We start from the raw sequence: 16,193 nt of genomic DNA, 5'->3' as shown, positions 1-16,193 counted from the left end.
AGCTAACTCTTAAATTTAATAGTGACCATAAAATGCTTTATTTCCCCGCTAGCAGTCGTTTTATTAGCTGTGGTCAGCGATAACAGCCCAATAAAGACAAAGATGAGCTCAATACGTCATCTCAACCTGCACATGTCGTTGTATTTTCATCATGAATTCACAGGTTTTCCTTCATCACAGTTTGTTATAGTGTTCCTGTTTACTCTCTCTTTTAATATACGACCTTCAGGCAGGGCAGCAGAACATTTTACAGGAAGAGACACGGCTGAGAGTGTGATACAGTCATACATGAAAACACACCAACATTTGAGTGATAACGATGGAACTGTGCTCAGAGTTTAGCAGCCTGGAGTCTTTTTGTTAATACATGAGCTTAGACGTATATTATATTTCTATGGTCATGAGCTTCAAGTTTTCAGAATTGTGTACTCCAGCGTCTTTTCCGGGAATGTCACCAGACACCCAGTTCATAATACTGCAAACATATAAATATTGCAGTACTCTCATTAGTGGGGCTTAAGCTCAATCACCATTGTGTTTCCTCAGTTGGCGATAGATAGTGGTTCAACAGACATTTAAATGAAAATATTTGAGATTCATCATCATAATGCGGAGTGGCTACTGTCAAGTACAAGTACCTCAAAATAGTACTTAAAGCAGCAACGGGTAGAAATGGAGCAAATATGATTAAAAACACTTATTTTTATAAAACGGTCACAATATCCTGACAGTAGTACATGAGACAGGTAATCTGAACAAAATCATGTCCTTCTGTGTCCTCCGGTGCTCCTAACAGCATCTGCAAGATTTCACAGACCGGAGGAAAACAACCAATCAGAGCCGAGCTGGAGCCTTGCCGTCTCTGAGCAGCTGTCAATCACTCTCAACCTCCGACCAAATGGTCAAACTAGGCAGTACTGATGCCTATTTCTCTCCTCAAATGTTCTCAGAATCATCTTGTAGTGTACTGTTTAGCTGTAAGATGAGAAAGTTTGTGACCCGGCAGCCATATTGAGATCTGTTGAGGAAACACCATGCACCGCCCACCAGCCGGAGCACACTTTCTCATTTAACAGCTGAACAGTACACCCTGCTTACATTGAAAAGGATCCAGTTTTGTCATTTTTTTGGACACTGATTAACCTCAGTGACCTCACCTGAAATATTAAGAGAACAGAACAATACAAGGTTTTGTTTCTCCACGTACCTTAATGAGCATGAATTTTTGCATGGGCTCGTACCACTGCAGCAGCACCACGCTGGCCTCCAGACCGCAACACAGGAACACGCAGCCTCCATGCATGCTACCTGCTGCAGGAGACAAACCAGGTCAACACAGTCTACTGTACAGCAATCTGCTTCATTTACTGTTGTTAATATAGTTTATTACCTCAACCACAGAGGGCCTTTATTTGAAGCAGGCTCATATCAGAGAGTTTGTTTCTAATTCACTATGATTGATAAGTATATTCTTTTCTGATCTGCTCCTGTTTGCCCGACACGTTCTCACTCACAACTCATCAAATACCGCCGTTTGGTAAGCCCCCCTCGGCGTCTGATACTGACGCACGGAGGCGCCCTTTAGCGACTGTATGTGATGCACCGGGCTTTCAACTAACTCAAATGTAAACCCACCCACAACATTATTAGACGGTCACAACATTGTGAAATTTTAACACTATTTAAGTGGAGGTTCAAATAAGCCCAGTGGTTTTTTTGCCTCTTCCTGAATTGTTTATTATGTATTTGTTTTATGTTTGTGTAATCTTAATTTGTGCAAAATAAATAAACAATAGCTTCTGAACACACACTATTGCAGTGAAGGAAATTACGTAATAGTATGTAAAACAAAAATAGTCTCTGCACAGACATAAAACTAAACCATCCAACATGATTTTTGTTGTTGCCATAATTCAGTATTTTGTCTCACCAACTGCGCAGGTCTTGCAGCCTTTGGTATCAGGGATTTTACTCGTCACTGCAAATTTCCTGAAGACAAAACATATATATACATATAATATAGTTTATAACTGGCACGAGCAAATGTGTTCTTTTTTAGACAAAACTTTTCAAACAAAAGAGAGAGATAGTCTTGTGTTACCTTGGTAACAGTCTGTGAGTCGGCAAGGAAACCATCCTCTGGTCTCTCCGAGCCTGTTCGTACAACTCCTTCATTGTATGGGAGTGGAGCTGCGAAGATTTACCTGTAAACACACAAGAACGTTTATTTTATCACACAAGTAGACAGAGAATCACTCACATTCAGAACTACGGACAGTTTGGAGACTCCGAACCACCTGACATAGTTAAGTACCTCATACAACCCCACTTCAAAACACCAGAACTATCCCTTTAAAGGTTACACCAGAAATAAATCCTTTGAGCTGTTAATAAAAACACGTCTTTGTTAGCAGCTCTTCAAAATGTTCCTTAAACTAAAGTGTCTTATCTGTTTTCAGGAAGCTCCCAGAGAAACTACATGAGGATCCAGTTCTTATTTAATTTACCTGATACGGACATGAGGACGTTACTGATGGTGTAGATCCAGGTACACTTCCCTGGATACAACTGAAAGAGAAACAGAAGACATATGTTCAGTCTTTCAAGTGTGACTTATTTAAATAATGTCAGGCCAGTGCTGGAAGAAGTAAAAGTGTTGATGTCGCAGTAAAATGTTCCCTGTCAGTGTTTAACTATGATATCTGATGTTTCTGGATTAATATTACTGCTGCATTAATGTGTATGTTGATGTTTAAAGGAACAGTGTGTAGCATCGTGGGGGCTCTTTTATCAGAAATGGAATATAATATTAAAGGGACTGTTTGTAACTTTTTAAGCGTATAAATGTACCGGGTCGGGACACATGCGCGCTCGCATATGCGCGTTCGCGTGTGGCTGCTGCCTCTCCTCCTCTGCCTGCTTGCCTTCACTCAGACAGAGCGCGCGTTCTCGCTCAGCTCGCTCCACCTCTAGACCTGAACGCATGCTCACTCCACACTGCAGAAGAGTTAGTTTAGCTCTGAGAATATCTAGTGAATGCACAGGGGACGTTTCAGCAGAAATAAATGCTGCAGCTCCTCCAGACCAACAGAGGTTTCCCGTGTCTTGTGAAGTGACGGGGATCTGCAGAGAGTTACGTTGTTGTCTCGTTACCGACCGGGTGCCGGTGTCTCCCTGCTCTCTCCGGCTGCGGGCAGAGAGAGCAGGGAGACATGCTGCGGAGCCCCGCTACCTCAGCCTGCGCTGAGGCAGGAAAAGCCAACACTAGGATCAGATCTAAATCATGTTCATGGAGATCCCTTCGTCTGGTCAGCTAACATTACTGCCAAGCAGCTGAAATATAGAGTGATATTGTGGTTTTAGCTGACGTCTGTCGCCTCACTGTTTTGAGTGATGCTCGTTCAGGTATATTTAGAGCGAGCAAGCGCGAGCCCGACGCTGACTGTCGTTGATTTCACGGCCACAGGTGTCGCTGTTAACAAGCCTTTCTGAAAGTTACAAATAGTCCCTTTAATAAGTATGTTTTCTTTAGCACACGGGAGAAGTTTCATCTGGTTACAATCTGCGACTTCACCACTAGATGCCGCCAGATCCTTCACACTGTACTAATTTTAACTCCTTTATATCCTGTTGGTTAGTTTAATCTACAGCAATGCATCATGGTCTATAAGATCATCATGTGTTTGTAGCGTCGCTGTCCTGTGAGAACCACATATCTCTAAAAAGTCAACCTGTTTTCAGCTTTGTGACGATGCATTTTCCAGCTGATCCGAGAGGCTTTTTAAAGAGTTTATTTAGCTTCAGAAGGATTTTCTCAACACATAAAGGAACACTTCATCCTTCAGTTTATCACAAACATTCAACATCTGGAAACACCTGGTTTTCACTGGACAGGAACAGTAACTAAAGCTGTCAGATAAATGTAGTGGAGTAAAAAGTACAATATTTCCCTCTGAGATGTAGTGGAGTAGAAGTAGAAAGTAGCATAAAATGGACATACTCAAGTAAAGTACAAGTACAGTACTTTAGTAACAACAAGGAATAAAAGGTTGGCCACAAAATATTACCATTAACTCACTTCAGTCTCCTCACAACTCACCTGTTGTTTACAGGCCACAGATTGTAAAACATTAATGTGTATTAATTAGATAATAAAAGTCGTACCAGCTCCATCGTGGCCTCCGAGCCGCTCAGGTTCAGGGTGTAGATCCCTTCCTCCGCCCCCAGGATCAGATGCTGGTCTGAGGGAGAGAGAGAGGAAACACAGGCTGGTCAGACACATAAAACACAACTTTGATAAGATGAGAGAGAGCAGCTTTATTCGATGGATGAGACAACCTTTGGTAGCTGGGTTCTCCCAGGTCGTGGAGCAGTTTATTTTGAGAGGGCAGCCATGGAAGATCTTTTTAAAGTAGACCTGGAGAGAGAGAGAGAGAGAGAGAGAGAGAGAGAGAGATTTATGAGCTTTATCAACAAATAAACACATGGAGTACTCCTACAAAATGAATAATGTTTTAATGGTAAAGGACAATGAGATTATTATCAGTTTTAAGACCAATAACCTACAAAGGCGTCACATTTATATGTGTAATTTATGCACAACACGTATATACTGAAAATGTACTTCATGATTATGTGTATTTCTTTCTTTCTATAGAAGCTTTTGGACAACGTGTTTACATGTATTCCTCAAACGTTACTATTAAGTAAAAACCCAAACTGCACTTCCTGTATACAAAATACACAATATTTGTATATTTATTGACACAGTGAATGGATGTGATTATTTGAGTGTTAACTATGAACTGTGATGGCGTTTTGGGGCCATTTTAGGTAAAATAATAATAATTACGGGGGCCGGGGGAGGGGGTGAATATTCAGAGAAAAAAACCAAAAATTTTCGAGATTAAAGTGGTAAATTAACGAGAAAAAAACATGGATATGCTCTGAGATTAAGGTGGTAAATTAACAAGAATAAAACTTGGATATTCTCTGGAATTAAAGAGGTAGAAACGACAGGAAACTCACAGGAGGTTTCTTCATGACGGGGCTGGCACATTCAACCGGATCCTGAGAACAAAGAGGAAAAGATCATGATGAGTGTGAAGGACAGAAGATGAAGATTAGAATCTGATTAATCTTAACCATTTCGTTTCTATTACACCTGTATTTCATCTCTACTTTCTCTTATTTTAACTATTTCCGTGTCTTCTACACAACACTAATAGTAGCTTGTGTACACCAGTGGTGGAGGAAGTATTCAGATCCTTTACTAAAGTAAAAGTACTAATACCACACTGTAAAAAGACTCTGTTCCAAGTAAAAGCACTGAATTCAAAATGTTATACAAGTAAAAGTATGTAAGTATAATCAGGGAAATGTACTTAAAGTATTTAAACTGTAACTGATCTATAATATATTTTATCATTACATTATTATTACTCATGCATGAATGTAAAAGCAGGATTTTACTGTTGTCGTTGGAGCTGGAGCTCATTTTGAACTATTAATTCATGATTATTTTCATTATGGATTCATCTGCTGATTATTTTCTCCATTAATCGATTGATTGTTTGGTTTGTAAAAATAATGAAAATAGTGAGAAATGTTGTCAAAATGTTGGTTTTGTCCAACCAACAGTCCAAACCTCAACTATAAAAATTTAAATTAATTAAATAATGTAAAGAAAAAAACAGCAATTCTCCGGTATGAGAAGCTGGAACTTGATTATGTACTTAATTTTCTGTCAATCGACGAATTAATCAATCGACTAATTGTTTCAGCTGTACTTGTATAAACTGTTGGGGAGTTTAATTTATAACAAAACAACATATTTTTATAAACTTTAAATATCTTTTGTATGTAAAAATCTTAACTTGTAAAGTTAATAAAGTTGTCAAATAAATGTAGTGAAGTAAGAAGTAACAATATTTCCCACTGAGATGTAGCGGAGTAGAAATATAAAGTGCCATGAAAAGAAAAGACTCAAGTAAAGTACCTCACATTTGTGCTTAAGTACTTGAGTAAATGTACTTAGTTACATTCCACCACTGGTGTACCGGCACAGTTAGTCACAGCTGTACCTTTGATGGGGGTCGCCGTCTGCGGATGCCTTTAGGGGGGAGCTCAGGAGGAACAAGGTCTGACGGGTGTTCAATCAGCTGGACAGGGAGGGACAACGGGTCTGGATCACACACACACACACACACACACACACACACACACACACACACACACACACACACACACACACACACGCGCACACGCACACGCACACGCACACGCACACGCACACGCACACACACACACACACACACACACACGCACACGCACACACACACAAAATGCACATTTTGGAAATTTAAATTTTCTGAACCGATTAATTAATTTGTTTCTGTGTGAGTGGATGTGAGGATGAAACTGGAACTAACTTCCTGTTTATCCTGATTAAGTTAGATCACTTAATCAGTTCTCCTTTAAAGGGACTGTTTGTAAGAATCAGAAATTGGTTGTAACAGCGACACCCGTTAAGTCAACGAAAGTCAGTGTCCTGTTGCTCGCGCTCGCCCGTGTGCACGCGCTACCTGAATGTGAGCGAGCATCTGTCAACACAGTGAGGCGACACACGTCAGCTAAAACCACAATATCACTCTATATTTCAGCTGCTTGGCAGTAATGTTAGCTGACCAGACGAAGGTCTCTCCATGAATCAATGCTGATCCTAGTGTTGGCTTTCCCTGCCTCAGCCGTGCCTCAGCCGTGGCCGGAGAGAACAGGGGAGACACCGGAGTTTTGGTCGGAGACGATAACGTTTCTCTCTGTGGAGCCCCGTCACTTCACAAGACACGGGAAACCTCTGTTGGTCTGGAGGAGCTGCAGCATTTATTTCTGCACAAACATCCGCTGTACATTCACTAGATATTCTCAGAGCTAAACTAACTCTTCTGCAGTGTGGAGTGTGCGCGCATGCACGTGAGGTGGAGCGAGCTGTCAGTGAAGGCAGGCAGGCAAGGAGAGGAGCAGAGACTCCGGCCCTGGAGACCAAAGCTACGGTCTCCCCCGCGTCCTCCGACCGCGGCCAACACTGTTTAACAGACGGGCTTCACTAGATAGAACTTTGCGTGTAGTTTGTGTTGGAGTCTGAGTCTGAACAGCGTAGCCACACGCGAGCGCGCATGGGACACCGACCCGGATTGATTTATACGTGTAAGAAGTTACAAACAGTCCCTTTAATGTTCGCTATTATTGTGAAAACAAACACTATATTGTGTCTATCATATTTCATACTTGAGTGCAGTATACAGGTGAGGCAGCTCACCTGAGTGTCGTGAGGATCGTGGTTTTGGCGCCGGTCGGACCTGCGTCCCGCTGGAGGTCCTGATGAGAGGTGTGGGGGCGTACAGGGAGCTGGGCTTCCTCAACCGATCATCCTCCCCCGCCATGCTTTCCTCAGAGCTGGTCCGAGCTTTGGGCTGCACACACGGAAACATACCGACATGCTGAGTGTCTTCTTCTAACAGAATAAACTAACTCTTATCCAAAACTAGTTAAAATGACAGAGCCGGTAGAAGATCAATACTTTTACTTTAAATACTTTAAGTACATTTTGCTGATAATACTTTTTACTTAAGTCATATTTTGAATGCAGGACTTATTAGTGGAGTATTTTCAGTGTGGTATTAGTACTTCTACTAAAGGATCTGTATACTTCTTCCACCACTGTCTATTACTAAAACAACAAAAATGCAAAAACTCAAAACTGTCTGAAAAATGAATGAGCATGCATATAGAAAAACACCTTACAGTTCAAATGAATGTGATCAAATCCAATAACCAAAATATTAACAGGCAATAAATGTTTTAATGTAAATAATAAGGCTTTGGCTTAGAATACACAGCCCTGTCAGCGTAATAAACACACATATAAAATCATGTTTCATGTACAGATTCAGTTATCTGTCAGTAATCACCTTTGGAGGAAGCGGAGGAGGAGTTTCATCAGCTCGCATTATGAGACTGTTGGCAGAGAGAGTGTTGGTTCAGTCCGGGTGTTAAAGGGATAGTTCGGGTGTTTTGCAGTGGGGTTGTATGAGGTACTGATCTGTTGTCAGTGTATTACCTACAGTAGATGACGGTCAGCACGACCCCAGTTTGGAGAAACAGACAGGACTACCAGCACGGGAGCAAGCAAAACGCATTTTAGACACCTAAAAAAATCTGTTTAAGTGTACGCTATATTTAGAATATTTTCACCACTTTAACTTGCCAGCAGACGGCCCAAAGGGGGGAACTGAAGCTGACAAGTCCATCTAGGCTCTCTTGATGGCGAGGTAAACCGGCGTTCACTTAAACAGATTTTTTTAGGTGTCTAAAATGCGTTTTATGCTGCTACCCACGTCCACAGCAGTACGTTGCTTTGCTCCTGTACTGGTACTCCTGTCTGTTTCTCCAAACTCCATCTACTGTAGGTAATACACTGACTGTGGATCAGTATCTCATACACCCCCACTTCAAAACACCTGAACTATCTCTTTAATGATACAAATACACATTAATACACATGTGAGTTTTTGTTAATTGAGACTAACCTGTTTTTTTGTATCGTAGGGCTGAGGAGGACAAAAGGAAATGTCAGAGTACTCTATTTTAAATGACTGTACATGAAGAGAAAAAAACAGGGAAATTGCTGCAATAAAGTCAAAAGCACTGTTAAATATTTCTGCGGTGGCTCTTATCCTGAACTTTAAGAAATTACTAAATAAATACATTTTCAGTGATGGAATTTAACCAAGTATATTTACTCAAGTACTGTACTTAAAGTACATTTTCATGTACTTGTACTTAGTATTTCCACTTTATGCTATTCTATACTTCTACTCCACTACATCTCAGAGGGAAATACATTTTACTCCAATACATTTGTTTGATAACTTTAGTTACTTTGCAGATTTAGATTAATAATATAAAACATAAATCAACTATTAAAATATGATGTATTATTTTGATTAAACTACCCAGCATTATTTAAAGTAATTAAAATTATCCCACCTTCACCAGCTGCAACATTAAAGTGATGAACATATTAATGCATCAATAATAATAATAATCCAGTATTATAATATACATAATTCTGCATAATTAAATTTTACTTTTGGCACTTTAAGTATATTTTGATGCTAATACTTTTGTACTTTTACGTGAGTATGACTTTGACTCTGTTGTATTGCTAGTTTTCCGTAAGTAAATTAGTATTTCTTCCACCGCTGGACATTTTTCACACGATCATCTGTAATGTATTTAATTCCAAATGTTACCTAACAGTTTAAATTCAGTCTATTATTTAAACAACAATGTGGTACTTTATTAAACATGATGTTTTCTTACATATCCACGTCATCATAGTCGTCGTCTGAGTCTGTGTCCTGATCCCTGAAACAGAAGAGAGAGGTTCAGTATCTTAATCAGATATTTAATGTTTTAAATCCGTCTGTGATCCGTCTTTTACCTCACTGGACTCTTGCTGCTGCCGGTGTATCCCGGTGAAGGTCTTAACTGGAAAAAACACATGAAATGATCTCTATTTGTAAAAGAGGTTACAGCCAATGAGTACATGCATGCATGCAAATAGTACATACAGTACAGATATATACATGCACATGTTTGTAGTATATGTATATTTTGTGTGCATAGATTCATACAAATATGTTTTCAGTATGTAAAGTATATATGATGCAGACGTGTGTGTAATGTATGGATGTAAGTCTAAGAAGTACTTCTGTAGTACTAAGTACTAAATGAGTCCTAAACTTACTGTTGCGTTTGGTGATTCTTTCTTCATAGGCCTCTGAGTGTAAATCTGTTCCACTGAGCAAACACAAGAAAAACTATTTAACATAACAACACTTTTTACATCAACGTTTCATTTAATGTATCCAGAGAAACTTCAATATGAGCAGAATAAATGTGCATTCTTATCATCCAATAAATAAAGAGAGCAACAGTGAGTGAAATGATGCCTGGAATAATAATAATAATAATAATAATAATAATAATAATAATAATAATGATAATAATAATAATAATAATAATAATAATAACAATAATAATAATAATAATAACAATAATAATAATAATAATAATAATAATAATAATAATAATAATAATAATAATAATAATAACAATATTAATATTAATAATAATAATGTTTTACATTTATTTAAATATTATTAGTCACTACTACCTGGTTAGATATTTTGTATTTATTTTTGTATATATTTTAACTTAATATAAAAATATGAAGTAGTTAAAATGAGCTCCACCTTTACCAGCTATTGCTAGTTTTGCTGTCATGAATCACAAAACAGTTAACAGATTACAGAAAATAGATTATAAATTATTTTTGATTACCCTTATGTACTGTACATGTTATGAAACCGTAAATGTATTTAAGCAAATTTCTTAAAACTCAGCATCATGCCAAAAAATCGGATGTGTTTGGTCTTAAAAGGTTCATCAAAGTGTAAAGTTTGTTTTCTTACAGCTAATGTCAGAGCTGGTCCTCTCTGCCCGGTTGTGTTTGTTGATAGACTGGATCCTCTTCAAAGATCCAGGCAGCGCCACCTTAAATCAACAAGAAAACATGTGGTTCATTATCAGGGTCTATAATCTCACCTGTGACAGACACCCTCGCCACCAGTTGGCAAAAATATATATATATAATTTATATTAAAGTTTCATTTCAAGTGCAAAGTCGAGTTAAACACACAAAAAGCAATGAGCAAAAACAAACTCATCTATAATGACTAAATTAAAGGGACTGTATGTAAGTTTTTACACGTATTAATGTGTATTAATCATTTTTTATTGCCAATGTGTGAACAGGTTATAACTTAACCTTACGCGACTTTCTGGGTTTCCTCTATCAGCCTGTAGACTGCTTTTAATGTGAAGAACCTGGGACGTTTTTTCTGGGAAAATACAATGGATGTGACATCATGCACGCTTGCGAGTGCCTTTATTTTCAGCTCTGCTGCAGGGCTTACAGTGTGCAACCATAGCTAACGTTCGGTTAGAAATGGAGTCCTCTAACGCCAACAAACGACCAGCCTCCACCACAACTCAGACTCTAACACAAGCTCCACAGAAGCACAAAAAAACAAAGTTATATCTAGCAAAACCCATCTCGTAAAACAGGAATGTGATTGACGTCGGGGAGAAAACAAGGATCAACATCGACCGGGCCTTTGATTCACAGAGGGACCTTCGTTTGGTGAGCTAACATTACTGCCAAGCATGTGAAATCTATAGTGATGTTGTGGTTTTAGCTGCTAATGTTGCTAACATTTATCAACATGATGCCTGTCAATCACGTTCAGTCTCGTGTGTGTCGCCTCACTGTTTTGTCCGATGCTCGCGGACGTCTACGTAGTGCGAACACGAGCGCGAGCAACAGGACGCTGACTGTCGTTTACTTAACAGCCACAGGTGTCACTGTTAACAAGCAATTTCTGATTCTTACATAGAGCCCCTTTAAGGTGGAATCGTGATTGAACAGAATATCTATAGAGAGCTTCATCTAAAGTTTATCAAATAAAGTGTTAGTAAGAATGTGGTTGAGACCTCCATGTCGTCGTCCTCCGTCACCAGGCAGGTCTTCAGTTTCTCAGGGTGTCGAAACTTCTCCAGCAGGTCCAGGGTCAGCTCCTGGTTCAGGCACTGCTGGGTCAGAAATGTGTTCTGCAGAGAGGAGACACCGGAAGCAAAGGATGGAGAGGGAGAGAGAGAGAGAGAGACAACAGAAACGGTGAGTAAGCAGTAGTAAGATGATGAAGATGATAAAGACCAGCTCAGTCCAGTCCAAGTATAGAGAAAGCTTACAGGAAGCCAAGACGGAAGAAAGACTCACACCTGACTGAGACTAGATGACAGTTAGTCAGTAGTTATTTAATACAAGAAGACTGAGCACAAGTCAACTGTTGTTTTAAACATGCAATATATAAGCGTAAAAGAAGTTATGAACACAACACTGATATATCACCATCGGCACAATGAGTAGGATTCTCCTAAAAAATTATGTATAGACTACAAAAGTAATCCTTCTCAATCATCACTTCTGACCCACTAGAAGTGTGTGGTGGTGTCTGTATCTGCAGAGACGCTGCAGCCCTTCGACTGTGTTTTCTTATTTGGCTGTGTTCGGGACGTTTCTGGGCGTTAACCTCTTCACACTTTATTCATTTTTATATATTGTTGTTATAAAAATATAAATTATAGCCGCTCTAAGTTGTGTAATATCTCCTTCAAACTGTCCCTCGTGACAGTTTGTGTACAAATCACATCTTCAAGATCATGCAAGAAAATATTAGCTATAATTATTATTCACCACCTTCGACTGACCGCTTGTCTTCTCGTACACATTCACAATAGACTGGTTAACTTGATGCAGAACGAACACTATATAAAGCTGAACTAAGCATAAGGATGTGAGCAGTACTGACTGTGAGCAGCTTGGAGGCGCTGGGTCTCTTCTTCGGGTTCCTCACCAGCATGGCCTTTACAAAGCTATAAAACATGGAGGACCTGCAGACAGGAGACACGTTGGAACGTAAGAAAATAGCACATATATACTGTATATATATATAATGGATGATTGTATTTAGATCATATTAATCCGTTTATATTATGTTATGGTTTACATTTACATTTGTTGTTGGCCTGTATACTCAAAGCTTCTTTATCTGACCTTCAGATCTCATCAAGACTGTAAATATAAATGCAACACCGACAGCAACAGCTTGATTGATACTGTAGGAACCATTTGCTCCCATGATTTAAAGGGATAGTTTGAGAGTTTTGAAGTGGGGTTTTATGAGGAACTTATCCATAGTCAGTGTATTACCTACAGTAGATGACGGTCGGCACGCCCCCAGTTTAGAGAAACAGACAGGAGTACCAGCACAGCAATGTACTGCTGTGGACGGGAGCAGCAGCAGAACGGATTTGACAATTAAAAAAGTCAATATCAGTTTAAGTGTACGCTATATTTAGAATATTTTCACTTCTTTACCTCGCCGTCAGACAGCTATACAGTCTATGTTTCCAATGGGGAACTGAAGCTGTTATCTATGCTCTCTTCAAAGCCACCAGGCTCCATTGAAAAAACACAAGTTTTACCTCGCAGAACACGGGAGTTGCTGGTCTACCGCTGCCTCGATCGGTTAGTGTGTTTGTGTTATTGCGAAGTAAAATTACAGTTTTTTTCAATGGAGTCTGGTGGCTTTGGCGAGAGCAAAGATGGATACAACAGTTCAGTTTCCCGTCAGAAAGACCTGACTGACAGTAACGTAAAGCAGTGAAAATATTCTAAATATAGTGTACACTTAAACTGCTATCGATTTTTTTAGGTGTCTAAAATCCGTTGTGCTGCTGCCCCCGTCCACAGCAGTTCATTGCTTTGCTCCCATGCTGGTACTCCTGTCTGTTTCTCCAAACTGGTGGCGCGTTGACAGTCATCTACTGTAAATAATAAACTGACTATGGATCAGTACCTCATACAACCCCACTTCAAAACACCTGAACTATCCCTTTAATGATTATATATAATGTGTTTTATTTACCATTTAGACTTGTCCTTCAGTTTAGGAGGCTGGTAGCCGCTCTTGGACATGAGAAACAGGACTCTGCAGGACAAATACACAGTTAATGAGAATATGTTTGGGTTTGTATTAAAGTGCATGAATGTCACATACGTAAACACAGGCCTGGTCTAAGCTGAACCAATGACTGCAGTGTTTTTGGTGTTTCCATCTTCAAGTGAGGAGAGCAAAGCTGTCAGACGAATGTAGTGGAGTAAAACGTACAATATTTACCTCTAAGATCTAGTGGAGTAGAAGTAGGAAGTAGCATAACATGGGAATACACAATACCGGTGTGTGTAGAAGTGTACATGCTTAATGTGTATTTACCGCAGTGGGTGGACATCAAACAGGGGCGGCTGAAGCTCTGCCAGCTCGATGGCTGTGATGCCCACAGACCAGACATCACAGAGCTCATTGTAGCCACCTTTAATCTCAACTGCTGCCACCTCGGGCGCCATCCTGAGGACATGAGGAGAACAGCAGCAAGTCATGTTTGCACATCAAACTACAGCCCAGTGAAGACAGCAAGCGGGGAAAGAAGAGGAAGCTCGTTCTAAGTGAAGCAGAGAGACTGATCTCGGGGTTTTGACCTCACCAATATGGCGTCCCGATGAAGGACATCCGCCGGGCCAGAGTGGCTGTGATCTGAGCCGAGATCCCAAAGTCAGCTAGACAACAGAGGAAACAAAAAATATAAATAATAACCACGATAACCACTCATTAAATTTTACTGAAAGAAATACATTAAAACACACATGACAGGTTTCTGCAGGTCTGTGTACTTTGGATTTTTTTATATTTATTCAGAGTTTCATGTGAGTTTAAAGGAACAGTGTGTAACATCGAGGGGGATCTATTACCAGAAATGGAATATAATATTAATAACTATGTTTTCTTTAGTGTATCTTGTTGCACCTGAAACTAAGAATCATTGTGTTTCCGTTTAGCTTAGAATGAGTCCTTCATATCTACATAGGGAGCGGGTCCTCTTCAGGGAGTCCGCCATGTTTCTACAGTAGCCCAGAACGGACAAACCAATCTCTGGCTCTAGAGAGAGTCTTTCACGTTTTTATGTTACTTGAAGACCACCGTAGTTCTCCGACACGTTTGTGAAACTGTGGTAACGTGAGCTGCAGTGTTAAACCGTGGTACCACCATCCGCCGTCTGACTTCTGTTGCTCATAAATTAGTGTTATTATGGTGAGGATGACCTCTGAACGAGGTCAACGGCGTTATCACGGTTTTGTACTCGGCGGCTCACGTTACCACAGTCTTTGAAAGGGAGGAGTGGGCGGAGGGGGACTCAGTTGGTTGCAATCTGCAACCACATCAGTAAATGAGAGCAAATCCACCACACTTAACCTTTAAAGCGCTGACGTGTATCACCTGTGCATGAACCCTTTTTTTTTTTTATGTAAAGGTTATTTTTTTAGAATTATTAATAATGGTTGTGTTTTCAATGCATGAGGGAATATCCAACTAGATAATTTCTTCCTTTCTTGATAAAAGAGGACCTATTGTGCTTATTTTTATGTTCATACTTGTATTTTTGGTTTCTACTAGAACGTGTTTACATGCTTTAATGTTCAAAAAAAAAAATGCTTTATTTTTCTGTGGGGGAGAGTAACTCCCTTTGAGGTGGACTTTGGGCTTTGTAACTTTGCAGACCTTTTACATGCAGCTCTGCTCGAACTAGCTTTCTCTGGGCGCGTGCCAAACCAGCTTCTAGGCAAAGTGTGTTACTTTGTGACATCACCATGTTACGGAAGAAAAAACGGGACTTCAAGCAAGGCATTTCAGTCAGTTCAGGAGAAGTGTTTCTGTGAGAATAACTCCCTTTGGCGTGGACTTTGTAACTTTGCAGACTTTTTACATGCACAAAAAATCTATCTAACACACTAAAGGAAAGGGAAAAGCACAAAAGCATAAATAGGTCCTCTTTAAAATGTCAGCCAAAGTGGTGTATTCATGGGAAAATCATATCAGGAAAATGAAACGTTTTGAATCCAAATATTAAGTGTTGAATTCAGACCAACACAAAATAAATTCTCAACCATTTTAGTCCTTAACTAAGAGATGTGTTAACTGAGCCGTCGCTCATGCAGCGAGTGACTCATCTTAACCACGGCGGTACAGCGATAGAGCAGACGGAGCAAACATCCACCTACCCAGCCTGACCTCGCCCTGATCGTTGAGGAGGACGTTGGCACCCTGGAGTTAAAGAGAGGACAAGAGTCACATCAACACAACCACACAAACATCTTATCATATAAAGTCTCTCCTTTACCCACTCAGTGATCTTTAAGCAAACCCACGCAGAGACCTGATAACTCTAAAGGTTCACTATCTTCTCTTCACTATCTGCTCATTTTCTGCTGCAGTGGTGGAAGAAGTGTTCAGATCCTTCACTTCAGTACAAGTACTAATACTACACAGTGAAAATACTCCACTACAAGTAAAACTCCTGCGTTCAAAACCTTTCTGAAGTAAAAGTATGTATCAGCAAAATGTACTTAAAGTATAAACATCAAAAGTATTTATGTGTAGTAAAATGTC

General features: G+C 39.7%; 1 protein-coding gene across 2 annotated transcripts in view; it reads right to left on the bottom strand.

The window, feature by feature from the left end:
- Nucleotides 1-16,193, bottom strand: part of map4k1 (mitogen-activated protein kinase kinase kinase kinase 1) — a 39,744-nt gene that overhangs the window by 4,397 nt on the left and 19,154 nt on the right. For both annotated transcript variants that reach the window (XM_074641097.1, XM_074641096.1), the window contains 21 exons: nucleotides 15,806-15,848; nucleotides 14,233-14,305; nucleotides 13,965-14,096; nucleotides 13,617-13,679; nucleotides 12,498-12,579; nucleotides 11,620-11,736; nucleotides 10,539-10,620; nucleotides 9,812-9,864; nucleotides 9,506-9,552; nucleotides 9,385-9,429; nucleotides 8,589-8,609; nucleotides 7,971-8,016; nucleotides 7,319-7,472; nucleotides 6,084-6,184; nucleotides 5,029-5,070; nucleotides 4,339-4,417; nucleotides 4,165-4,241; nucleotides 2,508-2,568; nucleotides 2,102-2,204; nucleotides 1,931-1,989; nucleotides 1,208-1,311 (listed from right to left, as the gene is read on the bottom strand). In XM_074641097.1, the coding sequence (XP_074497198.1) occupies nucleotides 1,208-1,311; nucleotides 1,931-1,989; nucleotides 2,102-2,204; nucleotides 2,508-2,568; nucleotides 4,165-4,241; nucleotides 4,339-4,417; nucleotides 5,029-5,070; nucleotides 6,084-6,184; nucleotides 7,319-7,472; nucleotides 7,971-8,016; nucleotides 8,589-8,609; nucleotides 9,385-9,429; nucleotides 9,506-9,552; nucleotides 9,812-9,864; nucleotides 10,539-10,620; nucleotides 11,620-11,736; nucleotides 12,498-12,579; nucleotides 13,617-13,679; nucleotides 13,965-14,096; nucleotides 14,233-14,305; nucleotides 15,806-15,848 (1,584 nt within the window). The remainder of the gene's footprint in view (nucleotides 1-1,207; nucleotides 1,312-1,930; nucleotides 1,990-2,101; nucleotides 2,205-2,507; nucleotides 2,569-4,164; nucleotides 4,242-4,338; nucleotides 4,418-5,028; nucleotides 5,071-6,083; nucleotides 6,185-7,318; nucleotides 7,473-7,970; nucleotides 8,017-8,588; nucleotides 8,610-9,384; nucleotides 9,430-9,505; nucleotides 9,553-9,811; nucleotides 9,865-10,538; nucleotides 10,621-11,619; nucleotides 11,737-12,497; nucleotides 12,580-13,616; nucleotides 13,680-13,964; nucleotides 14,097-14,232; nucleotides 14,306-15,805; nucleotides 15,849-16,193) is intronic.

The sequence above is a fragment of the Sebastes fasciatus genome, chromosome 7, assembly GCF_043250625.1.
Source record: "Sebastes fasciatus isolate fSebFas1 chromosome 7, fSebFas1.pri, whole genome shotgun sequence".
Taxonomy (NCBI): domain Eukaryota; kingdom Metazoa; phylum Chordata; class Actinopteri; order Perciformes; family Sebastidae; genus Sebastes; species Sebastes fasciatus.
This window is presented reverse-complemented; position numbering and strand designations above follow the sequence as displayed.